Here is a 26,445-nt window from a genome sequence, read left to right as displayed (position 1 = left end):
CTGTGTCACATCTGTTCCTGGTCACGTACCATGTTCCTATAATATGTATTCTGCAGCTTCAGACTTTCTTTTTACCTCTGAGGATATTAACATTTGAATGTACTTTTTAGTTTGACTTTGGAGCTTCATCTTCTGACACTATCTCTTGTTTCATTTTGAGTTGACTCATCATAAGATTTTTGTGTTAAAAGCTATTCTACAATTCTGTATGCGTTAGATAACTTATCATGTAATCCCAACATTGTGGAAAAAGGGTGACATTGGTGAAATTGAAATATTAGACAATGAGGTAAGAAATCAATCTGAATATTTCAAAGAATGGGGTGTGGGAATTTGTTCCAAAGCAGAAAATACTACAGTGTAATAAAGAATAATCGCTGCCACTTATTTCATCAGAGTTGCAAAGATAATTGGCTATTAGCTATTTTGCCAGAAATAGCTAAAACAAACAAATAAAGAAATAAACCAAAGAAATACTATTCTATATTCTGCATATTAATTCAAGATCTCTTGGATAATTTTTTCCTAATATTTATTTTTTTAAATAAAATGAAATAACTGAAGAATAGCTGAAGAAGGAAAGCACTCAAGGGCATTTGTTAGGTTATGATTACTACATTCTGCAAGTAATACATATTAGGATGATGTAATATGTTCCCAGAAGCCTTCCTCTATTTTAAAAGAACACCATTTTCATTATTCATTTGAAGGGCATCTCTATCAAACGTTGTTACAGTGCTTTTAACCAGCAAGCAAGACTGATGTATCGCAACTAGCCATTTAATATATACTAAGTGACTGTATGTTGATTGCTATTGATCATACTTACTACAGGACTTCAAACAGCAATTAAATTTAACTGGCAATTAAAATCCATACATTTGTGTTACTTAAAAAACTTTACAATTTAAAGCATACACAGGTCTCTAGAGTGAATCCCCCTTTCTATCCCCCCTCCCCAAAGCATCTATGAAATGGTAAGGCATAGTGCAGTTTAAAAGAGATTCACAATCTCCTATTTCTCATGCAGTCTGTGGAGTGAAAGCAATCTGATGAAAGTGTTAGAGACTTAATTTCTAAGAAGGAAGGGCAGGAGGTTCTATATTCCTTGTTGCAGTTCCACTTTTATTTTACAAATACACACACTTAAAAAGCCTGATGTTTGGAATAGTAAAATAGTTATTGGATTCGGGTCTTGTTCTGAATCAGTCTAGTCTGTACAGCCACCGATTCTATGAAGGTATGTTATTTTTAGACAAGGAGAAAAAAGGGAGAAGGGTTAATGCTCTTGCTCTAAAATCCACTGTTATGCCTAAAATCTAGAAAATGAGAGCACTGCCTTTTTTAGGCTCAGTGTTGTGAGTGATTTGTATTTTTAATTCAGTCTTTTCAATATGAATGTAAGTAGGATTTTTACAGTTTCTTTTCCTCAAAGTGCCACAGCCAGTACACAGTGTAGACAGAATTGACTCACCAACCGTATTTTTCTCATTACACCCACTCTTCCTGTTCCTCTCCCCAAGGGCTTTAGCTGAAAGCTGAGTTTATGAAAGAAGAAATGCTATACTATGAGGCTTTCAGAAAGCCATGCCCAGTTTCAATTTCATTCACATTTTACTATGAGGGAAGGGTACTCTTTATGTTCAAAGTTTTCAAAAAGAGACACTTCTCCCAAACCCTAGAAGATGTCTTATGACAGCTGTTTATCTACTTAGGCCAGTAACGTGTATTCTGACCTACAGGGCTCAATCTTAATGCCTCATATCATCTCTGAAACCCTTTCACACTATAATGATAACAGCCATGTTTATATCCTACAGAACTCTGTACAAAGAGGGATATTTCGAATGCAGAGGAACTGGATTGTGGCCCCACCTGAACTGCCAAATAATGCAGTTTGAAAGAGCATTATACGGCCAGTGTAGACTCATATAATTCAGTGCATTGCAGTTAAATTGTATTATATGAGTCCACACTACCATACAATGCAGTGTCAAGCTGCATTATACAGTAGCGTAGATGTGGCCTGTGCCAATTATGGTCCTGAAACCCCAGTCACGCAGAAGTTCTCTGGTCATTTGTATTGATGTATACTGTATTGATATATATAATACGTGCCAAAAACCCTTCTACATTCTGCACAACAAAAATGCATTCTGTAACTGGTAGAAATTGCATGCTCTAATACATTGCCTAATATACACTGCTTTTTAAAAATCATGAAGTACAACTAAGTACAATAGGTATGAAACCCTGTAGCTGATTAATGGATCATCTCTATTCAGCTTTCACCCAGCCCAAGATATATGATTGAGGCTTTGTGAATCTCCACTTTCATAACCTTTTCAAAACTTTTATCACCATTTCAAGCTCCTTCAGAAACCTGTAGTTCTCTGAATGTTGAAATGTGTGCTCAAAACCAGTATTCACACAGACAGGTAGAATATACATGGCTCTGTACATTGATTCCAGGACTTCAAATAGCATTTAATGGGATAGAACATATTGTGAGGCTACTAACAAAATGGCTGCAATACAATAAAGAAGGAACAGAGAAGCACATTTCCAGGTAGAAAATGAGCACCTAAAACTTCCCCCTTTACCCCGCAAAGATGACTGATGGCAGCTCTGTTGGACTAACAAATTCCCATCTGCTAGCTATGTTCAATCGACAGGAAACTCATCAATCTGTGCTGATGGAAGTCCAAATAACAACAGACAAAAGTGAGTCAAATTCGACAAAAAAAAAAACAATTTATGTTTCTCCACTTATGTGCATTAAAATATGTATAATATGCTTCAAAAATGCACATTTTAGGTGTTCTAATGATTAATAAATTGTGAACTAATTTGCTATATATTGTATGACTGAAAACTGCTGTGCTGTACTTCACTATTCAGTAACCCTGATATTCCATTTGGCAAGATTTCATTACATTATTGCATACACTATGAATATGTCAACCTCAAGTATATGTCAAAGGTTGGTTCTTGGGCTAAAATTATGTATTTTGATACAACCCATGGGTAAGTTGATGGTAATTCCTGAGAAAGGGGAAACCTCAGTAGACCAGCTTATCCATCCATTCACAAAGGCCAGAAGCAGAGTCGCAATGGAGAGAATATAAGGGATTGGTGCTTGTCTTGGTTCACCCAGGGCAAACTAAGCTTTCATCTTTTGCCACTCAGAGAAGGGGATGGTTCCCTTTTTAAGAGTTACGGTACAACATATACACTGATGTCGTCAATAAGCTGCTGACCCAGGTTTTTGGGGCAAATTTTCTGACTAAAATTTCTACACTTATATATGTTTAGATACAGTATACTTAAGAAAAGACAAGGCACAACAGTTAGTTTACTCCCTTGCCAATCTTTATACAATACATACTTCATATAAAAACTGATTTAGCCAGAAATATGCCTGAATTACATGTATTAAAATATAAGCCTTTCCCCCTTGCACACAATAAAAAAACCACCATGCCATGAGGAATGATTAATTAACAGCAGACGTGGCACGGTGAATCTACAGGTTTGTTTTCCTAGCAGCAAGCATATGTATAACCTCTTGAACAAAGAAGACCTTTTCTGCAATCTCTCTTGTTCTGCTATAGATTCTGAAACAACTTGTAACAGTCAGTGAACGACTGCCATGCAGTGGCACTGTTTGGAACTGCGCGCCAAAAAACAAAGGCAATTTCTCTGTCTCTTCAGAAAATATCAGGAACCTTTGCACAACAGTAGCTATGCTTATTCTCGTCAAAAACAAATCACAATGTCTGCTTATTAAAATGTAAGCTATGAAGCAGTACTGTTAAAAGGATGCACCATGTGAAATCTGGGTTTCTCATGACAGTGCTAGCTTTTTCAACAGAATACATATTTTAATAGTTTCTGTTATAGCCTGTTTTAAAAGCAAATTCCACTGTAAAATCAGACAAAATTGGGAATTTGATTTTGTTGTTGTTGGAGCAGCCAGACAATCTTGAACATTAAGAGTTAACCTTCAACCTCAACATGCAAATGAATCATACGGTTGCCTTTTCAAGTCTTCAACACTCACATTCACTCATAGCAGGCATCAAATTACACCAGACTGTCTCATTATTCCTCTTACAATGTTCTTGTGCACTTTTCCACTTCAATCCACTTTCAATGCTGTTTCTGCCTCCTGCAGAATTCTGAGGCTTGTAGTTCAGGAAGGCCCAGGGTTTCTCTGGATGAGCAGTTTAAAGGCCCCTCCTTAAACTACAAAGTCCAGGATTCTTCAGGAAGAAGTCTTTGGTGACCCAACTATCAAGAGTCTGCTTGGGTCACCAAAGATTTCTGTTTTTTTTTTTCCTAACTAAAAATGTTTAAACACCACATTTGCTTCGAATGGCTCAGGCTACTGTTCTTGGTAGTCATTTTTGAAGGGTAACCTTTATTGTAATAGCTGAATTACTCATGCAGATATATATGTGTTAACATAAACGGCTCTTTTGTCTTGTTCAAATCACCTAGTTGGGAAAAAAATTCAAGTCGTCATATCTTTCAGGTATGGAAATATATTATCAATAAGATTAACATTATTGTGACCAATGATAAATATCAGTTTCTGATTAATTTCTCTCTCATTGCAGACTGTAGCATTATATTTTTCTTAGAAAAATCAAACACAGGCTCTGTTGCCCCTATCTAGTATTTCACCCTAGCAAATGGCAGAAAATTTTGTACCTTCCTAAATTTTTCCATCTGCTTGTAAATGTCAGGATCTAGCTCTTGAGAGACATCTTTCATCCACAACAAAGCTCCTCGATATTCAGTCCGACATTGTTCCATTCGGTTAACTGTCAACCATGTATCAGAGATGGCTTTGTATCTGAAGGTCTCCACCTCTTGATGTAGTCTGCATAAAGGACTGCGTAGTGTCAACCTGGGACAAAAAGCAAAAATCATAGGCCATAAATAGAATAGGAACTTTAGGGACTCTTCTGAAAACAAAAACAAAAAAACAAACCAAAAAGAGCTGTTATACTTCGAATGCCAAACCAACCAACCACATGAAAGAAAATGGCAATAGAAGCAAGAAAAATTAGAACACCCAAAAATCTAATGTTTATTTCTCACATAAACACTACAGACAATGAACTTCACACATTATTTCTGTATGACTGACATAATTAATTTAGCTGATTCCCCTCCTCCCAAATTTGCAGTATTCTTTTGTTGTTGCTTTCCCTTCTATAATCATGATAGAAAATGCTAAATAAATCATAGAAAAGTTCAGCTGCACTGAACGGGAAGCAAAAGAATGTTTCAATTTCACAAGCAGGAAGATGAATGACAGAATGTAACTCTTAGTTTTTGTTTTATAAGTTATTAATTGCTTGTTTGCTTGGCATACTGCCTTTACATTTATTTAATTTAAAGCAGGCAGTTCTGAAATTCCAGTACTTCAGGGGGTGTCTTCTAATAGAGCAACCAAGTGGAACCAATGCTGATCAGCTGACCAACGTAACGTTACTACCTGTAAAGTCCCTGGATCTTTCATCATACAGGATATACATTTTTGTAATATTTTGCTTCTCATGTCTCAACTAAAATATTAGAAATTGCTATCTTTCTTACCAATCAATTATTATGTGTTGTCAACTGTAACATCATCAAAGTTTGAACTTTTCCTTCTGAGTTTGTAGAATGGTGCTTTGGCATGAGATTATCTAACCCCTCTCTCTATTTGAATTTAGTCAGTTAAATAAGTATACACATACCCACTTGCCCTGAGGTAAATCCTAGAAACAGAGAATAATCAAGGCACTAGCAAACAGCCCTATTTAATTTGCACAATATGTCAATGAGGGGGATATTTAATATGTCACCAATTATCAGCCACGTGGATTACAAGCAAAATCTTCAGGTGGATGAAACCACTCTAGTTGAAAGGAAGCTGAAGTCTCCATGCATGGTTTCTGCAATATGGCACCTATTCCACCCAGAGGTGAAAATAATTCTTCTAAATATACGCTTTGACAGCTCTTGGAACACACTACTGATTGCTATGGTTACTCTCTTTCTTTCTTCTGACATCTTCTTCCTGGAGTTACAGCATACCATGAATGACACAAATTCACTCACCATTTAAAAGTGGAGCAGAACTACTTTAAGAAAAAAATATATGAGGATGACTTTAATACGGAATTCCAACTGGTGAACCCATGGATAACCTAACCAGCATTTACTCTGAATAATTCAGAAGAAAGGGATAGATTGATCTCCCCGAACAGAAGAGATACAAAGAACTCTTGATTTATTGATCTTACATTTCTTGTGTTGCTGGTTCACAGGTAATTTATATTAAAGTATACTTGATAAGACTGGTTTTGAAGTGAACCGTTGTCCTCTGTGTTAAGCTACTGTGTTCTGGAAAAATGATATTCTATAAGCACACTTGTACCTCTTCAGGCTTAAGTCCCTAATAGGATCTCTCACAAGTGCATCTTTAGTCTACCAGTCTAGGGATTTCTTCATTTTAGGAAATACTCTGTAACTGTGGGCAATCTGAGGCTAGTAGTAAAATAGTAACACTGGTGTAGTTTTGCACAAGACTACAAGCAGACTATTAACCCATTTGGAATCTGAGTGTTTAAATATTAAGTTGTGGATGCAGAGGAAACTGTGTCTAGAATTACAGTGAGGCAAAAACTCCTAGATCCCAAGATACACAACTTTCTTTGTCAGAAAGTAAAGCTGGAAATGAGCAGGTCTACATTCTGTTTTATTTGTTCTGGCTTTTAAACCAAAAATAAATAAATAAATAAATGGGAATGAACTGCTTTCTATTCCATCTGTGCTATCACTAAATGAGAAGCAATACAGAACAGGCAGGAAATAGAGTGACAAGATAACAGAGAGAAGATGGAAAGAGAGTTTATATTAGTGGTTCTTAACCTGTGGGTCCCCAGATATTTTGGCCTTCAACTCCCAGAAATCCTAACAGCTGCTAAACTGGCTGGGATTTCTGGGAGATGTAGGCCAAAATACCTGGGGGCCCACGGGTTGAAAACAATTGGTGTATATGATGTAGTGGTCAGAATATTGGACTACGATTTGATAAAACACACATTGAGATCAATGTTTAAATCATTGAGCTCTTGTTTAGTAATTTCTGCCTTTTCTGATAGGAAATGTTGGAAGACTGGAGAAGAGGAAAGCTATGGTATTGCATTAAAAAACAGAGCAGGGCTACTACAAGCTATTCCAGACACTTTATTTCAATAATGAAGTCCACTCTAACATACCTTTGCTGAGAAGAAAAGCAAAAGGCTTTTCCTGTGGCTTGCATCATCTTGCCTGCTCTAGTTTTATCCTGAGAACCTTGGAATCGGAGAAATTTTCCTAATTCATTTTCTTCATGAGACATAACTAAGATTTTAAAAAGAGAAAACACAAGTAAGCTTCATAAGTTATTTCTACATATGGTAAGATTACAAGAAACAAAAAACAGGCAAACATAAAAACACACCAGAAATTTCAAAATGCAGCTCATGCAATTTTGAAACAGAAGACTGGAATCACTTTAGCATATCCATTTATGAACTCAGTGTAATGTAATAGGAACTGTAAGATGACCTCTATGCTGAAAAGGGAACAGTGATGGGTTTTATTGTTGCTGCTTGAATAGAGGTACATGCACAGTGGGATCAGACTACTATGACCTGACCACAATACCTAGAATTTCCCTTGATTACTTTAGATTCTATTTCAATTCTGTGAGCCTAATTCTCAAGTGACAAGATATTTACATGACTCTAATGATCCTGAGGGCTGATTTCAACAACTTTGCCCTTTAATTACATTCCCACTGTTTAAAATACTTGCACAAGAGTTTTCTTATTTATAATGTTTAATCCTTAAAAGTTTATATTTAAATTGGGAAAGCATTTGAATGTATCCGTTCTGGTAATTTGGTTAAAAGCACGAAGGAACAGATCAGGTAATATCTCTCAAGATTACGGCTACCAATGAGGCACCAATCAAAATTTACACAAGGCATACATGTTAAGCTGAATAGCAGAGGAAAGGAGAACAGATCTTTACTCCTCCTTTCAAACAGCTTTCCTGTGCTTTTCCTTTGTGTGCAGAGTAAACTATGAGATTCTCCTTTATTTCTTCCCTACATTGATGAGAAAGCAGTTTGGAGTGGAAACTGAGAGCATATGTAACATGAAAGAGGAAGGCAGAGTAAATAGCTGCCTACAAACTACTACAACCAAACTATAGCTTTTAAGGATGCTTTTCAATTTTTTAATTAAAAAATGTCAGACAACATGACACATGAACTCTAACATAAAGTATGCAACGTTTTCATCATGTTTTGTAAGGGATAGGTAGTTTGGTACCCTACAAATGTTTTGGATTACAGCTGGCAAAAGCCTTAGCAGCGATGATCCGAGATTGCATGTCCCTCCTCCACCAAATGCTATAATTGTTACATCTTCCTACATGATTTTTTCCCCAGTCAAATTAGCTTTAAAGCCTGAGTTGATAATAGTGTAAACTTGAAATCTTGTTAGTGCTTTAACCTGCTTCATAACAAATTCTTTTTTGCTGCTCATTAAGATTGCAACTATAAACATGTATTCAAGAATGGAACTACTGACTGCATAGGGAAGCTGATGAGGAAACATAATATACAACTATCGACAGACCCACTAATAAAATCCAACAAATGCTACATTCAGCAAAGGACAAGAGGGATCTTCTCACTTCTGCAGGAATCCACTGTATACCATGCAGCTGTGGACAAGTCTACATAGGGACCACCAAACGCAGCGCCCAAACACGAATCAAGGAACATGAAAGGCACTGCAAACTACTTCAACCAGAGAAGTCAGCCATAGCAGAGCACCTGATGAACCAGCCTGGACACAGCATATTATTTGAGAACACAGAATGCTGGACCACTCTAACAACCACCATGCCAGACTACACAGAGAAGCCACTGAAATCCACAAGCATGTGGACAATTTCAACAGAAAGGAGGAAGCCATGAAAATGAACAAAATCTAGCTACCAGTATTAAAAAAAACCTCTAAAATAACAACAGCAAAACAACACTCAAATACAGGGAACCTCCAGAGAGGAAACAATCAGGGACAGCTAATCATCTCTCAACTAAAGATTCCCCCAGGCACTAACAAGCCACACCAAAAAACTGCCAAACCATCAAATGCTAATCAAGGCGGCCAGTTAATAAATAATAATAATAATAATAATAATAATAATAAAACTTTATTTATACCCCGCTACCATCTCCCCAAGAGACTCGGTGCGGCTTACATGAGGCCAAACCCACAATACATCAATAATAAAAACAATAACAACAAGTAATACAAAACAATAACAAGTAATACAAAACAATAAAAATAAAACTCCTAACAGAAAATAAGTAATGAACATTAACAGTAACACAACGACGTTTAAAAATCTATGGCTGGGCCAAATGTAATAATTAAAATTTAGAAATAATGCTGAGCATGAACAGGTGAAATATGACTAGGATAGAGTTTTCAGAGAGGGATGGGCACTCCTAGATCAATAATAAAGTGCATTTAGAAGACATATTGCTGGGAGTTTCCTTATTCTGGGAAGGCACATTGGAACAACCACGTTTTCAGGCTCCTCCTAAAGACTGCCAGAGTTGGGGCATGCCTGATGTCCTTGGGGAGTGAGTTCCAGAGTCGAGGGGCCACCATCGAGAAGGCTCTCTCCCTCATCCCCACCAATCATACCTGCGATGGAGGTGGGAGTGCGAGCAGGGCCTCCCCAGATAATCGAAGGGATAGTGTGGGTTGAAACATTCACGCCTAGCTCCAACAGACAAGAGTTCTTTGCCCCACCCCGGCCATTCCACAGATATATGAACCCAATTTTCCTAGCTTTGATAGACCTCAAAAACTCTGAGGATGCTTGTCATAGATGCAGGCGAAACGTCAGGAGAGAATGCTTCCATATAGCTTGAAAAACCTACAACAATCCATGGAAAATTACTGTTTGGCTCTACAATTCCCAGATTTCCCCAACTAGCATTGCCAGATTTCAGGATATGTAGCCTCCAAAACTATTGCTTCCAAGCTCTGCATTGAGAGCAAGCATTACTGAATGGAGAAGACACACAAATAATTTGTACTTTTACAAAAGAACATGAAGCTCACCACAACTAAAAAATACTTACAAAAAATCCTTTTTTGATATAGTTCAACTGCTTTAAGTAAATCCATACATGTCCTCTGAATTGAATGGAACAGCTGAAATATATAATGCAAACTGCATAAATAAGAGGACATGTCCCCGTCCCCCCCAATATAATAGCATACTAAACAGAGTTCTGATTAATCAAAATACTACCCCTTACATTATTAGTCTTTGTCCTATGGTTAAGAAATTACCAATTTTCTCACAAATGCAGCAGTTTCCAAATCACACATAAAATCACAAATGCATCAATCACACATTACATGGGTGCATTTATTCTGCAGAATTAATGCAGTTTTATATCATTTTTACAGCCATTGCTCAGTGCTTTCAAATCCTGGGAGTGAGGCACCAGTACAATTTGGCAAAGAAGGCTAAAGATCTTGCAAAACTACAATCCCCAAGATTCCATAATATAGAGCCATTACAGATAAAGTGATGTCAAGCTGCATTAATTCCACAGTGTAGAGCAGGAATAGGAGAATTTCGGCCTTCCAGGTATTTTGGATTTCAACTCCCAGAAATCGAACCCAGCTTACCAGCTGTTAGGAATTGTGGAAGTTGAAATCCAAAAGACCTGGAGGGTTGAAGTTTGCCTATGACAAGCTGTGATAAAAATCACTTTCAGAACAAGTGCTATATATGACAAAGGAAAGAAATAATTTGGTTTTTCTATAAGAGGTATGTATCCCTTTAATCCAACAAGACAAGTAGGTTCTACTACCATATATATCTTATCAAGATTTTAAGTGCAAGTCATTAATTGTTATTGTAGTATGGCCTACAAAAAAGGGGCTTGATATTACCTATACAGTATATAAAGCCACTGTAAGTGCTGTGTTATTTCTAATTAAGTGGTGAAGGCAAGTGTGGGTAAAAAAAATAGGAGGGAGCAAAATTATAAAGCCTGGTTCATGCTAAAAAGGTGATTTTTTAAAACAGGATACACCTTATGGCTGTTTTGCATATTACGTTTAGATTTGCTATCTACTGAATACATAGTAATTTTATGAGTATATGGTACACTTAGATCTGCTATAAAATATTGTGTATTCGTAAACACAAATTAGGTTTATACTTGAAATCAACATATAAAGTAACTTTAAAAGTCCACAAAAAGCTACTCTCAGTATTTAGATTTCGAAAGCCAATTACATGGGGGGAAAAGCACAACGTGAAAAGGATATCTTGATTCAAAAGACAGGTTATGCTGGATTTTGAGCAGGTGAAGAAGGTTAAAGAGCTCACTGTACAAGTCTTACAAACTGTTCATGGGGAAAGGTCCACACATACCTCCAGCTTTGCATCCAAATCAGCATCTGAAGCCACCACGTGTTCATCCTCTTTCTTTCCCGTAACTTTGATAAGAGTTTGTTTTGTTTTCCAGTATTTCTGCTGTACTTTATTGACCACAGACTTTTCTGGACCTTGGGCATACCGATCATAAAATTCCCTTGAATAACCACTAAAAGGTAAAAAAAAAAAAAGATTAAAACTGTAAGGCAGTCCTAAATCATACAAAATCAGATAAATTAGCCTGATTCAATATTTGTGTATTTACACTCCTTGAACTTGGGTTTATAATGTTTTACACTGACTTGCATTCTTTCAGCTGTGTATACTTAACTCATATGGCCTTTCCAAATATACAGTTTTGAATGATCCATTATACTACCAGTGAAGTTTTATCATGAATACAGGTGTGAAAAGACAATGCCTTAATGTGCTATGATTCACAGAGACAAATGTACACAAAACTACTTACTATTTGTGGCCATCCATGTTTTCTTATTTTTCTCAAACCCTAAGAATTAGAAAAACAAATCAAAATTAAAATGATTCCTTTGATGAATCCATCATAAACTTCTGAAGTGGACATATATCTACAAATTAATTCAAATAAATAACAATGTGAGTTTCATGTGCATTTGAGTTCATCCAATGAAATATAGAAATAGTCTAGCATTAAACAAATGCATGCAAGGAAACACATGTTTGCACCCTCTGCATTGCAACTTCTGAATGCCTGATTTATATTACTCTATGACAACTAGTTCTCTCTCTCTAAAACTACACACAGTAATTCATAGGTCATTGCAAATATGTACTGTGACATGATACAGTTCCGTCACCTGACCACCTGACATTTCTTCTCTCCAAAGTGACAAATTGCAATTTGTGTGCAGCTTTTCCAAAAAATAGAAGTTTGGTTTTGGAGTAATCTTTATTTTACTGTTACTTGTGGTTCAATTCCCATTTTTTTTTGTATGGGAATTTATCTGGGAAGAGAAACCTCTTAAGTATCATATAGTATTACATATACTATATACATTGAAGCTGTATTGGCTCATTGTACGCCTTAGATATTATGTTACTAGAGAACTTAAGCAACTGCTGTTCATAATAAGCTTAAATGAGAAAATGGGCCTTTCACTTTGAACACTGTTGTCATATTTAAGGAAGCTCTCTATGTAAATCTTCTTCTGACTCCAGCACTGCTAGCAGAAGGTGGAAAATGTAAATTTATGATCACAGAAAACTTTCAACTAATCTCACCTTTCTGAGAAGTATACATTTGCAATAATTTTGCAAACACATCTATATCATATATATTCATTTTTTAAAAAATGAGGAAAAAACCCTGAAATTATACATTTTAATTAAACTGCTAGTGCCTATCCTTCAACTAAATTTAAAAGACATTTACCCAATGTACATAAGCTTAACACATACACACAAATGCACACACACAAACATTTTTATTGTTGCACCACTGTTCATTTCTGCTGAAAGGCATATACCAGCAATGACATGCATCATTATGGACTCTTTGTGATTACATTGAGATCATAAATGGATACTGACGTAAACATTAGTGCAGAACCAGCACTAATTTTCTGTAGTGATGGATAAGGCCTCTGAGGGAACACTAAGTATGCACAGGCAAAATCTGGCTGACAAGTTGAAAGACATAGACTTTAAACAAGAGGGTTGACTATCGACCAAATGAAGAAAACAGAAATACTCAAGATCCATAGTTTTATAAATACAGACAATAATGAGACAGAATAGATAATCTGGTATTCCGAATATTAACTTAGTACTAAAAGAACAACTCTGCAAAAACAAAAAAAACAACTTTCTTTTCTAGTTATCTTAGGACTATTCCATTGGCCTTTTCATGACAAAAATGAATTCCGTTTTACTAATTCAACAGAAAATAGCTGTGCTACCAAAGAGAAATATCCAGATAAAATGCAGATATAGACAGACATCCTGCATCAAGAGATGCATATGTATTATACTGCTATGTCTCCAGAGCTAGTTTCTCAATACTAGCACTCCAGATCCCACCTCCATGTTGTCAGGGAGTGGAAGGATAAGCAGAGTAATGTCCAGCTATCTTCTTGTGGTTGGATGTGCTGCGACAGGCATCTTCAGAGTCCTCAGGACAGGAGGTCTCTGAATATGATGCAGCATGGCCACTACAGGAAAACAGATGGGACACTTAACCACTCATCTGGCTTGAATGCTGGTCCAACTTGAACCATCATTCATCGTATGACATCATAACTCATTAACAGGATGCTAGCCAGAATTTCACATTGATACTAAATAGGTGAAATAGGCTTTCAGAAGAGACCAAGCAAGGATTATTCCACATTATTCTGAGGCAGTTATGGAAATCTGAAACCAAAATTTCCAAAATGAAACCGGAACATACAGGGTTATGACACCAGCACTAAAAAGTTTTATGGTATTTTTGTTTGGATTGAACAAAGTATATCAATGAATGTAACAGAAGTCTTGTGTGCCTTAGAATTCCAGTTAGGCTTTATTAATATTAGAGAGGTTTAAATAATTATATGTGTTTCATTAGTAGTGGAGACATGACCATAATACCGTGGTGACTTCTGAATATTTATTTCATCTACTTTTAAGACAAGGGAGAGGAGAACCACCTACAATCATTTAGTTTATCTGTGCTACCTAAGTCTCTGTATCATCAGCCATATATATGATGATATGATCTTCCCACATTCTTTCTCCCATACTTTCAATTTTCAGACTACCAATGTATCCTCTTCACCAACCTTCAGCATTTCATTTGAGAAACCCAGCTGAGACAATCAAGTTGTCCTTATTTTCCAATGCATAATAACGAAGATCACAGTAAAATTAATAACGAGATATTTTGAGGATGTAAGCAGCATAGTTGGACTCTGGCTGGAGACACACATTTAGGCAAGTTAGGTAATAAGGAAAGCTCCAGGGAGACGCACTGCTTGGGGGAGGACAAAAATAAAAAATAAAGCAGATAGGCACAGGTTTCAGATGAAAAGTATTGGGGGGGTGGGCAGTAAGGCACCACAAAAAACAATTCCCCATGTGGTCTACTGAACTATAGATAAAAGGTCATAACTCAATATGTGGATTGCATGCAGAAGGCTTCTAGTTCAAACCTATATCTACAGTCTGAACAGTAGTACAGTCACATTTAATCTGGAAAGTAAGTTACTGCAGAAATTCCTAAGAGGGCAAAGACAAATTCCTATGTTCTTATGACCTTTCTTCTTCAAAGAAGTTACAGGCCCTCTGCCAACTGCCCATGCCATTATGCTTCAATAATAACACAAATGGAGATAGAAGACATTCTGTGTAGTAACATGTCTATGAACCATTAATAGGTGGTCAAATGGCACCTTACACTTTTATTTTTTAGGTAGCTGACAAAGAATAACATCCTTTCCTAGGGCTTTCCCAAAAACCCTGAAAATTCCACTGCTTTTCTTTTTACTTAAAGTGTTGTTTCTTGATGGTATTTTGTGAAATGTGTTGATTATGGTTTTCGTGTTCTATTTTAAAACATGTAAATTGAGCTTTTTTTAAAAAAAAATAGTCAACAAACAAGTTAGACATATGAGCTACATATTCTTAAAGTCTTAATTTTATATGAAAAAGGTTTAGGCACAGGTTTGCTTTCTTATTATAACAGCTAGTGCTTTCTGGACCATCCTCCAAAAAATTGGATGCCCTTCTGCAGCTCCTCCACGATGATATGATGGCAACAGTTTTGGACAGCAATGACTCCCCAAGTGACCCATTTAAGATGGAATCAGATGGCAAACATGGATGTGTTATTATCCCAACCTTATTTTCCATTTTCATTGTTATGATACTTCATCTTGTTGATGGGAAGCTTCCTACTGGCGTGGAAATCATCTATCTGACAGATAGCAAACTATTTAACCTCAGCAGACTAGAAGCCAAAACCAAGGTCACAACAGCATCTGTTATAGAACTCCAATATCTTGATAATAACTTAATCTGCGCTCATACAGAAGAAGATCTGCAGGTCACTCTAAACAACTCTTCGAAAACATATGCGAAGCTCGGCCCCTCACTGAAGATTGAGAAAATTAAAGTGCTCTTTACCAGCCAATACCTCAGCAATGCCAGAAGTACAGCTTAATGGTGTAATATTAGAAAATGTTGACCATTTCCTCTACCTTGGCAGAAACCTATCAATAAAAATCAACATCAGGACTGAAATATAACACCGCCTGAGCTCTGCAAGGGCAGCATTTTTCCAAATGAAGCAGAGAGTATTTGAGAACCGGGACACCCAAAGGGATACCAAGGTTGTTTATAAAGCTATTGTCCTTTCACCCCTGTTATATGCCTGCAAAACATGGACTGTCTGCAGATGTCGCACTGAACTCCTGGAATGATTTCATTAGTGTTGCCTCCGAAAAACCCTGCAAATCTCTTGGGAATAGAGTGGACAAATGTCAGTGTGCTGGAAGAAGAAAAGACCACTAGCACTGAAGCAATGTTTCCCTGCTATCAACTCTGCTGGACTGGTCACGTTGTCTGAATGCCCAGTCAGCATCTCTCAAAGCAGTTACTGTACTCGCAACTAAAAAACGGAATGTTGGTGGACAAGAAGATTTAAAGATGGGCTTTAAATAGTGTCTGTAGAATAGACACTGAGAACTGGGAAGTTCTGGCCCCTGAGCACTCTAATTGGAGGTCAGCTGTGACCAGCAGTGCTGTGGAATTCGAAGAGGCTCGAATGGAGGTGAAAGAAAGAAACATGCCAAAAGGAAGGCGCATCAAGCCAACCCTGACCGGGACCGCCTTCCACCTGGAAACCGATGTCTTCACTGCAGAAGAACATGCAGATCAAGAATAGGGCTCTACAGCCACCTATGTATTCACTATCAAAACACAACACCTGGAGGGCCATCATACTCAGACAATGAGGGATTGCCTAAGTAAAGTATAACAGCTAGTTAACATTTAATGTGAAATGGCATTCTCAAAAAGACAATGAATCCAAGTTTAGTCATGTTTAGAACAAACCCACTGAAATCCATGGGGCTTTAGTTGGTGAGCTATTAATAAACTTTATTTGACTAGAGGTTGACTAGGCAAGTGTGAAGAGCACTTCTAGATATTAGCATCAGTCATGGAAAGTATAATATTTCCATGACCTTCACTTTTGTGAAGCTTTTTAGCCACAGTCTGCATGATTTAATTTAGAAAAGTGGTTTCAAGGATAAACTGTGAAATCTTGGCCAAGCTCCCTGTCCTGACATATCTACAAATAAAGAATGGCTAGAGATAGAGAAGTTAAGCAAACATTTTTCACAATACAGTATAACACAAAGATTGAGCATAACACCTAATATGTGTATTTGTTTATACAATTGATTTTAAAAGATGAAGAAATACCATTCTAGCTTTTTAAATTCTTTAAACTTTCTAATTAATGTGATGTCAAGATTACACTTATATATCAGCCCTGGAGACAAATTACTATTTTTTAAAATGTCATTTTAAAATTGTTTATATTCTATGAATTACCTTTGCAAGGAAACATAAAAATAAAAAGTTAATTCAGTGTATATATTTCTCTATTTGAAATGAAGCTGCCACAGACCTCATATAAGGTACTCCTTTAGGGAAAAAGTCTCCTCTGCCAAATAACCAAAATGTATTTCTTCAATATGATATGAACATATAAATGACACATTCCACCTAACAAGTTACTTAAAATAATAAGTATATATTTTATCCTTTTTTTGGACTTTTCTTCATTATCATTAGTTACTTGAAGATGGAGAGCAGGCTAGGATGTCACAGCACAACCATTGTGTCCTCATCATCCATACAGTGGAAGCACATCTGTATATACCAGTGTGTTCAGCGATCAGGGAGGCAGGCCTGGAGGAAGCATACAGCACATTGTACAAATGTGCCACCCAAAACACTGATGATAGGAGAGCAGAAATATTGTGTGTAAGTGATCAGCAATGATAACTCTAACCTACTCCTCCTTATTTCAAACACATAAATGAAATGCCCAAACAGAGCAATTCAGTCATCAATTTAAGAACAAGAGAAAACATCAGAGAAACATGACATAGGGTGAAGGAAGGAAGGAGGGAAGGACTATTCCTCAATTCCCATTTCTTCATGTTGCTACTACTACCACTGGAGGTAGAAAAGAATCTTTATGCTTGTATGTAATTGTTTTCCACAGCATGAAGGGAAAAAAGATCTGAAAGCTGAAGAATGTGCAGTAGGGTGCCGGTAACATGGAAGAACAGGTATTTGGGAGGAGAGCAATGTCCAGTCTCGATAAAATAGTGAAGAGTAGAGACATCAGACTTGCAACAAAGATCCGCCTAGTCAAAGCCATGGTATTCCCTGTAGTCACCTACGGATGTGAGAGCTGGACCTTAGGGAAGGCTGAGCGAAGGAAGATCGATGCTTTTGAGCTGTGGTGTTGGAGGAAAGTTCTGAGAGTGCCTTGGACTGCGAGAAGATCCAACCAGTCCATCCTCCAGGAAATAAAGCCTGACTGCTCACTGGAGGGAAAGATACTAGAGACAAAGCTGAAGTACTTTGGCCACATCATGAGGAGACAGGAAAGCCTAGAGAAGACAATTATGCTGGGGAAAGTGGAAGGCAAAAGGAAGAGGGGCCGACCAAGGGCAAGATGGATGGATGGCATCCTTGAAGTGACTGGACTGACCTTGAGGGAGCTGGGGGTGGTAACGGCCAACAGGGAGCTCTGGCGTAGGCTGGTCCATGAGGTCACGAAGAGTCGGAGACGACTGAACGAATGAACAACAACAACAACTCTGCAAAACAAGAAAAAATTTCAATATGGGAAAAAATAAACTTTAGCTTCAGACAGTTGATAGGAGTAAGTTTGCCACATCATTCAGCCTACTGTTGTAACAGACCTATTTATAAAAATTCACAAACAAAAATGATGAAAACTGTGCTGCTATTGGTACCAACTCCATGAAAGTTAATGCTCACTACCTGCTATATAATAAGGGAAGAGGCATTGAAACAAGTAGAAAAACGTCAAATCAGTCTGAGGTCTGTCTGACTTCAAATGATCCTCCTTTTCCTAGCATGACATTGTATTTTACCTAATACCATATTGTTCAGAAGGATCCTTTGGTAAAATTTAGTAAGGGACAGATGTAGTATTTCTCACATCTGAATTCTATCCTTCTTTTAAAAAGTCAAAGTCACATAGACAAACGTAACCGTATTTTAGCCAACAATCCATGGAGATGGTTAAGCCTAAGAGTGTTCTAAAACCTACCCAATAAACCACACTGTTGAAGAGACATCTGAACTCTGCTCTCTTCAAGTCAATTCCGACAATATCTAATACCACACTACGATATCTCAAACACATAGCCACATTCGTCTCTTGTAGCATAAAAAGAAGGAACGGCTTGAGGGAGAAAAAAATGGAGGATGGCAGCAACTTTAAAACTGGTTACGTTTTAGCATGAATTTTTCTGGATATATACTGATTTCTTCAGCAGCTATACCAAGTGGTATTAAAGCCTTAGGTATAAAGTATTATATATTTGTGGGAGCTTAATGGAATGTAATAGGATCCTGAAAGATGCTACTCATGTCCCGTGCTCTTAGTTTTTCAACACTGCCAAGCCCTTTGAAATTTACACAAGGAACATGATGAGTTTTCCTTATTTTATACAGTAAAACAAATATTTAGGCTACTTTGAGTTGTGCACCTTCAAATTGTTTCTGACCTACACCCACCCTAAGGTGACTTTATCACAGGGGCAAAATATGTTTAGAGCAGGGTTGACATTGCCTGCCTCTATATGAAAGAGTGAGACCTGCCCAAGCTCACCCAATGGTTTTCCATGACTGAGCACGATTAAAACATAAAGGTCTCATCTACATGTAACCATTTAATGCAGTTCAAATCATACGAAAGCTGACTGGCACAACCTGGGGATCACAACCAGACACAGTGAAGACATCTGCTCTTGCGCTATGCTACTCTGCTGCTGAGTACGCATGCCCAGTGTGGAACACATCTCACCACACTAAAACAGTAGATGTGGCTCTTAATGGGATATGCCGCATTATCACAGGGTGTCTGCGCCCTACACCACTGGAGAAATTACACTGCTTAGCCGGTATCGCACCACCTGACATCCGCCGGGAAGTAGCAGCCAATAGTGAAAGGACCAAGGCAGTGACATCTCCAGTTCATCCCTTGTTTGGGTATCAGCCAGCACGTCAACAACTTAAATCAAGAAATAGTTTTCTTAGATCTACAGAGACACTCGCTGGAACACCTCAGCAAGTGAGAGTCCAAAAGTGGCAGGCCCAGAAAAGCAAACCACTGACCACCTGCTGCAATGCACCCTGAACCCTGCCACATGCACAATGGAGGACTTTCTTGCGGCAACACCAGAGGCACTCCAAGTAGCCAGATACTGGTCAATACTGGTAATACAATGGTATGGTTGCTGATGACACGATAAATAAAGTTCAAAGCTAGCTTCAAACTACATCGGTCAGACAACAAACTCTCACAAAAGCATGCAAAACAAAGCCATCAAAGTACATACATGATCTGTGGTTTGTATAATCACTATTCTGGTCTCAAATTGGCTCTACGATTTCCTTCCTTTAAAATATAGGCTACAACACCTGGGATTTATTGTCAGTCTCCTATGCAAGTGCTAGTCAGGACTCACTCATTTTACCTTCTAAGATCTGAGGGTTTCTGGCTCCTTAAGGGTATTTAGATCTTTACCTAGAAAAAACATGCATCTCTCATACACATACCTACCCAATGATACTTGTGTTATCAATTAATCTTATCATTAAAAGGTACACACATAAGGCATTTTTATGGGCAAGTGCTCTTCAGATATTATACCACTCACAATGCAGATGGACAGTCATATGCTTAAATGTTCACCATGTAAATAATTTGCTGAATATGAAAGTTTTCTGTTGATTTGTTGGCATCTATGTTTAATATGTTTTCATTGTTATTGCTGAATTTGTAAAACTATGGAAGAAGCTATCCCTCTTCCATTATTGGTATTCTGAAAGTTATATAGTCAAGGAAGAGTTGTAAGACAGCATTTCTGAGCCTGTAAGTGTAGGAAGAAGAAGCTGGGGAGACAACTCCTACAAATTACAATGGAAGTGTTCTGCTTCACGATGCAGACAACATTCTAATTTTCATTAAATCAAAAAACTAAGTATGTTGCTTCATATGTTCGATAGAGCATATGGTAATATATGCGGTACTTTAAGGTGCAGGCTTAACTAGCATATATACCCAGCATTGCCCAGGTATTGAAGGGGCCTGCTTTCTCCCTTCTCCAGCTCTGAGAAGGCTTATTTCACAATGTCTCCATGGTGTTGTTTTTTTTTTCATGTCAGGAGCAACTTGAGAATCTGCAAGTTACTTCTGGTGTGAAAAAATTGACCGTCTGGGAGGATGTTGGCCAGGGGACACCCTGATGTTTTGATGTTTTACCATCTTTGTGGGAGGCTTCTCTCATGTTTCAGTGTGGGGAGCAGGAGCAGACAGAAGGAGCTCAACCGCGCTCTTCCCGGATTCGAAACTGCGATCTGTCAGTTTTCAGTCCTGCCTGACCAAGGGTTTAACCCACTGCGCCACTGGGGGCTCAACTCCATGGTAATGATCTGGCAACTGTGGGCAGGTTCTCTTTGTGGTTCCTTTTTTCCTTCCTCTATTACCCCCATACACTTCCCACTCTCTTTTCTTCGTTTCTTTCTTTCACTTGCTTTCCCGCATACACCTTCCCTCCTCTTCTTTCTTTCCTCCCTTCTTTTGTCCTTTCTTTCTTTCCTTCCTTCCCTTATGTTTAACCCCTTACCTTTATCTTCCTTTATTCCCTCCTTTCCCCCTTCCTTTTTTTCCTTCATTCATCACTTTCCCTCATACACATCACCTAGCAATAGCCAATCTGCTTCACTCCCATTATTTCCCAGTGACATCACAGAAGGCCACTTCATCTAGCCATAGCCGATCCACTTTGCTCTTTTGCTTTCTCTCTGCTTGGGCTAGAAAGGGGTGAAGTGAGTTTTTTAAAGTTCAAATCCCTCAGAAGCAGTGGTTCCCAACCTTTGGGCCTCCAGATGTTTTGGACTTCAACTCCTAGAAATCCCAGCCATCTTACCAGCTGTTAGGAGCTGTGGAAGCTAAAGTCCAAAACACCTGGAGGCCCAAAGGGTATGTGTGCTAAGTATGGTTCAGACCCATCAAGTAACGTAGAAGTCTTTGTAGTACAAAATAGCCCATCAATCAACATACATACATATACACTTTGTCTTTTACATGTATCAAAGATATAGAAATATAAAAATATTAATTAATATAATATAATATAATATGGGAGTTTTGTTATTTTTTTCCTATGAGACTTTGGGACATGGGTATATCAAGCATATCCTACTGGCTAGGTCAGTGTTTCTTAAACTGTGCTCCTTTGGGTGTTTTGGACAGCTCCCAGAAATCCCAGTCAGTTTACCAGCTGTTAGGAATTGTGGGAGCTGAAGTCAAAAACATCTGGATGAACAGAGTTTGAGGAAACTCTGGGCTAGACTATTGAATTTCTATATCTACATAGATACATATATACCCAGAGTTGCCTGGGTGTCCCCGGGGGGGGGGGGGGGATGCATGTCTGCATTTCTTTCTCTTTCCTTCCCCACATACTTTCCCCCTTTCCTTTATCTTCCTTCCATCCTTTTTTTCCTTTCTCCCCCCTTCCTTCCTTTCCCCTCTTTTTCTTTCTTCCCCTTGTACTTTCCCCTCCCCCCTTTTACCTGTTGGGTTTGACTTTTAAAGCCCTACATGGTTTGTGTCCAGGTTACCTACAGGATCACCTGCTGCTATACAATCTGCCCTTTAGTACACTGAGATCTTTCCCGGGGGGGGGGGGGGGCTGCTACTACAGCCAGCCAGAACCGGATTGACCTTTTCATTAGCTCCCCAAGATTGTGGAATGACCTGCCAGAAGAGCTTCAACAGCTAAACCAGCTGTCGGAATTTAAGATGCAACCAAAGACCCATCTCTTCCAGCAGACCTACCCAGTCAATTTTAAGTTGTGAATTTTAATTTGCATTTCATTCGTGGATTTCAATTTGCATTTTAACTCTGTGTATATTGCTGTATGCATTTAATAGTATTTTATCTCTTGTTTTACCAATGCTGTCCCCTGTCTTGAGTCGCAGGGAGAGGTGGGTAATAAATATTATTTATATTATTATTATTCTCCAACTCTGAGTGGGCCTACCTCACAATGTCTCCATGACAACAAGGCTCTTCCCTTCCCCTCATACAAATGTCACATTTTTTTTTCTGAGTGACATCACAGAGCACCACTTCACCTAGCAACAGCCTTTGTGATACAAACTGACAAACATACTTATAGATCCGGAGTATCAACCCCATTTTCACGGAGGGCCACATCAGCCTCATGGTTGCCTTCAAAGGGCAAGGTGTAACTGTAAGACTGTATACATGTATCTATGTCTTGGCACTGAAAGCCTCGCAAGGCATGTAAAATGATGTGGTGTGTCAGATTTGGCCCATAGGCCTTGCGTTCCACACCTGTGATGTAGATATAGAAATATAAAAATATATAATTATGAGCTTATTTTTTCCTATGTATGAAGACATCTGAGGCACCCTGCATGCCCTACAGGTTAGGCTACTGACTATATCTTTTACTGATTTGGCTAGACATCTGAGGCACCCTGCATGCACTACAGGTTAGACTATTGACTATATATATTTTACTGACTTGGCTATTACCACATCGATATAGCAAGGCGACTGATGCTATCTATCTCCTACTGGCAACGCTATTGATTATTTATCTACATATACATACACATATACACAAATTCTGTGTATGTATATACATATGTGTGTGTGTGTGGTCCAGCATTTTCCCATATATGAAGACATTTGAGACACCCATAATATCCAACTGGCTATCTATTTGAGGCCCATTCTACATTGCCCTATATCCCAGATCCCAGATTATCTGTTTATCCCAGAATATCTAGCAGTGGAGACTGATATGACCCAATATAAAGCAGATAACTTGGAATCAGATCCTGGGATATGTACAAGGGGTCAGGCTGGCTTGGCTATTGACCACATCTATATACAGGCAGTCTCCATGTTATGAACAAGATAGGTTCTGTAGGTTTTCCAAAGTTGAATTTGTATGTACATCAAACCGGTACACTTTTTCAGTGTAACTCCAACCATCTATAAATAGATGGATAAGCTTTGGACAGCATAGGGAAGGGTTAACACCCCTGTGGTGTTTGTTTTGCTGTCTCTGCCCCTCTTCAGATGATTTTACCTCACTTTCTGTTCCTGTGATAATTGGATTTCGAAAAACGTGGCTTGTTGTGGAGACAAATATTGGTGATAAAACTTCAGTGGAGGCACTCTTCCAGGAGTGAATTTCCCTTTCTAGGGGAAGATTTCCCCCATTTCTTGTTGTCTCACTCCTTTTATTAACTATGAGTCGTTTGTAAGTGGGATGTTTATAACTTGGGGACTGTATACTATTTCTCCTGGTTAGGCTATTGACCACACACACAGATATACAGCTTGGTAGTACTGCCCAAGGCCCCATATAATGCACATAATGTGTACACTCATATAATGCAGATTGAACTGCATGGAACTGAATTATATGAAGCCCCATCTACACTGCCATATAATGCATATAATGTGTATATTCATATAATGTAGACTGAACTGCACAGAACTGCCATATAATGTGTATATTCATATAATGCTGACTGAACTGCATGGGACTGGATTATATGAAGCCCACATCTACATTGCCATAAAGCAAATGTAAATATTTCCTTTAGATTATGTCTAGTCGTGTCCAACTCTGGGGCATTTCTAAGCCGAAGAGCTGGTGTTGTCTGTAGACACCTCCAAGGTCATGTGGCCAGCATGATTGCATGGAATGCCATTATCTTTCCACAGAAGCTGCACCTATTGATCTACTCACATTTGCATGTTTTCAAACTGCTAGGTTGACAGAAGGTGGGACTAGCAGTGGGAGCTCCCCGGATTCGAACCACCAACCTTTCGGTCTGCATGTTCAGCATCTCAGCCCCCATCTATACTGCCATATAATACACATATATACACTCATATAATGCAGACTGAACCGCATGGAACTGGATTATACAAAGCCCCCATCTTCACTGCCATAAAATGCATATAATGTGTATATTCATATAATGCAGATTGAACTTGATTATACGAAACCCCCATCTATGCTGCCATATAATGCATATAATGTGTGTACTCATATAATGAAGACTGAACTGCATTGGGCAGGATTATATGAGGCCCCATCTACACAGCCACATAATGCATATAATGTGTATACTCATATAATGCAAATTGAATAGCATGGAATAGATTAAGTTCCCATCTACACTCCCATATAACAAATATAATGTACATATTCATATCATGCAGACTGAACTGGATTATATGAAATCCCCATTTACACTGCCATATAATGTGTATACACCTATAATGCTGATTGAACTGCACTGAACTGGATTATATGAGGCCCATCTACACTGCCATATTATGTATATAATGTGTATACACATATAATGCAGATTGAACTGCATGGAGTAGGATTATACGAAGACCTCCATCTGCACTGCCATATAATGCATATATTGTGTATACTCATATATATTGTATATACTCATATAATGTAAATTGATCTGGATTACATGAAGCCCCCATCTACACAGACATATAATGCATATAATGTTATTTTAAGTCTGCTTTTTTCCTTATTATTATTATTCATGTACTTTGATGATGTTGTCGTTGTTTGTTGTTTATGTTTTGATTTTATTGCTGTAATATGTTGTCCGGGCTTGTCCCCATGAAAGCCACTCCGAGTCCCCATCGGGGAGATGATGGCGGGGTAAAAATAAAGATTATTATTATTATTATTATTATTATTATCTAGCTGTCCCCTGCCACACGTTGGTGTGGCCCACACGGGGGTTCTGTGTGGGAGGTTTGGCCCAATTCTATCGCTGGTGGGGTTCAGAATGCTCTGTGATTGTAGGTGAACTATAAATCCCAGCAACTACAACTCCCAAATGACAAAATCAATTTTTTTAAAGTGGACATACATTGGGTTGTTAGGTATCTTGTGTCCAAATTTGGTGTCAATTCGTCCAGTGGTTTTTGAGTTATATTAATCCCACAAACAAACACTACATTTTTATTTATATAGATGTGTATACTCATCTAATGCAGACTGAACTGCATGGAGCAGGATTATATGAGGCCCCATCGACATTGCCATATAGTCCAGTCTCTGAGTCCAGATTATCTGCTTTCAGAGTCCAGATTATCTGCCTTGAAGTGGATTATGTGGTAGGGAGCCCCTGGTGGCGCAGTGGGTTAAAGCACTGAGCTGCTGAGCTTGTTGATCCAAAGGTCGCAGGTTCGATTCCGGGGAGCGGCATGAGCTTCCGCTGTCAGCCCTAGCTTCTGCCAACCTAGCAGTTCGTAAACATGCAAATGTGAGTAGATCAATAGGTACCGCTCCGGCGGGAAGGTAACGGCGCTCCATGCAGTCATGCCGGCCACATGACCTTGGAGGTGTCTACGGACAACGCTGGCTCTTCGGCTTAGAAATGGAGATGAGCACCACACCCCAGAGTCAGACATGACTGGACTTAATGTCAGGGGACAACCTTAACCTTAACCTTTACTACAACTCCCAAATGACAAAATCAATTTTTTTGAGTGAAGGACATACATTGGGTTGTTAGGTGTCTTG

The 26,445-nt window shown here is 38.3% G+C and overlaps 1 protein-coding gene across 3 annotated transcripts in view; it reads right to left on the bottom strand.

The window, feature by feature from the left end:
- The window catches only part of ICA1 (islet cell autoantigen 1), a 55,851-nt gene that overhangs the window by 27,877 nt on the left and 1,529 nt on the right, over positions 1-26,445 (bottom strand). For all 3 annotated transcript variants that reach the window (XM_060782197.2, XM_060782196.2, XM_060782195.2), the window contains exons 2-6: positions 12,002-12,040; positions 11,530-11,701; positions 10,217-10,289; positions 7,281-7,404; positions 4,717-4,915 (exon numbers count right to left, since the gene is read on the bottom strand). In XM_060782197.2, coding sequence (XP_060638180.2) covers positions 4,717-4,915; positions 7,281-7,404; positions 10,217-10,289; positions 11,530-11,701; positions 12,002-12,018 — 585 coding nt within the window. In that variant the 5' untranslated portion in view covers positions 12,019-12,040. The remainder of the gene's footprint in view (positions 1-4,716; positions 4,916-7,280; positions 7,405-10,216; positions 10,290-11,529; positions 11,702-12,001; positions 12,041-26,445) is intronic.

The sequence above is a fragment of the Anolis sagrei genome, chromosome 6 (genome assembly GCF_037176765.1).
Source record: "Anolis sagrei isolate rAnoSag1 chromosome 6, rAnoSag1.mat, whole genome shotgun sequence".
NCBI classification, from domain to species: domain Eukaryota; kingdom Metazoa; phylum Chordata; class Lepidosauria; order Squamata; family Dactyloidae; genus Anolis; species Anolis sagrei.
The sequence above is the reverse complement of the archived record's forward strand: the minus strand, read 5'-3'. Positions and strand labels throughout refer to the sequence as shown.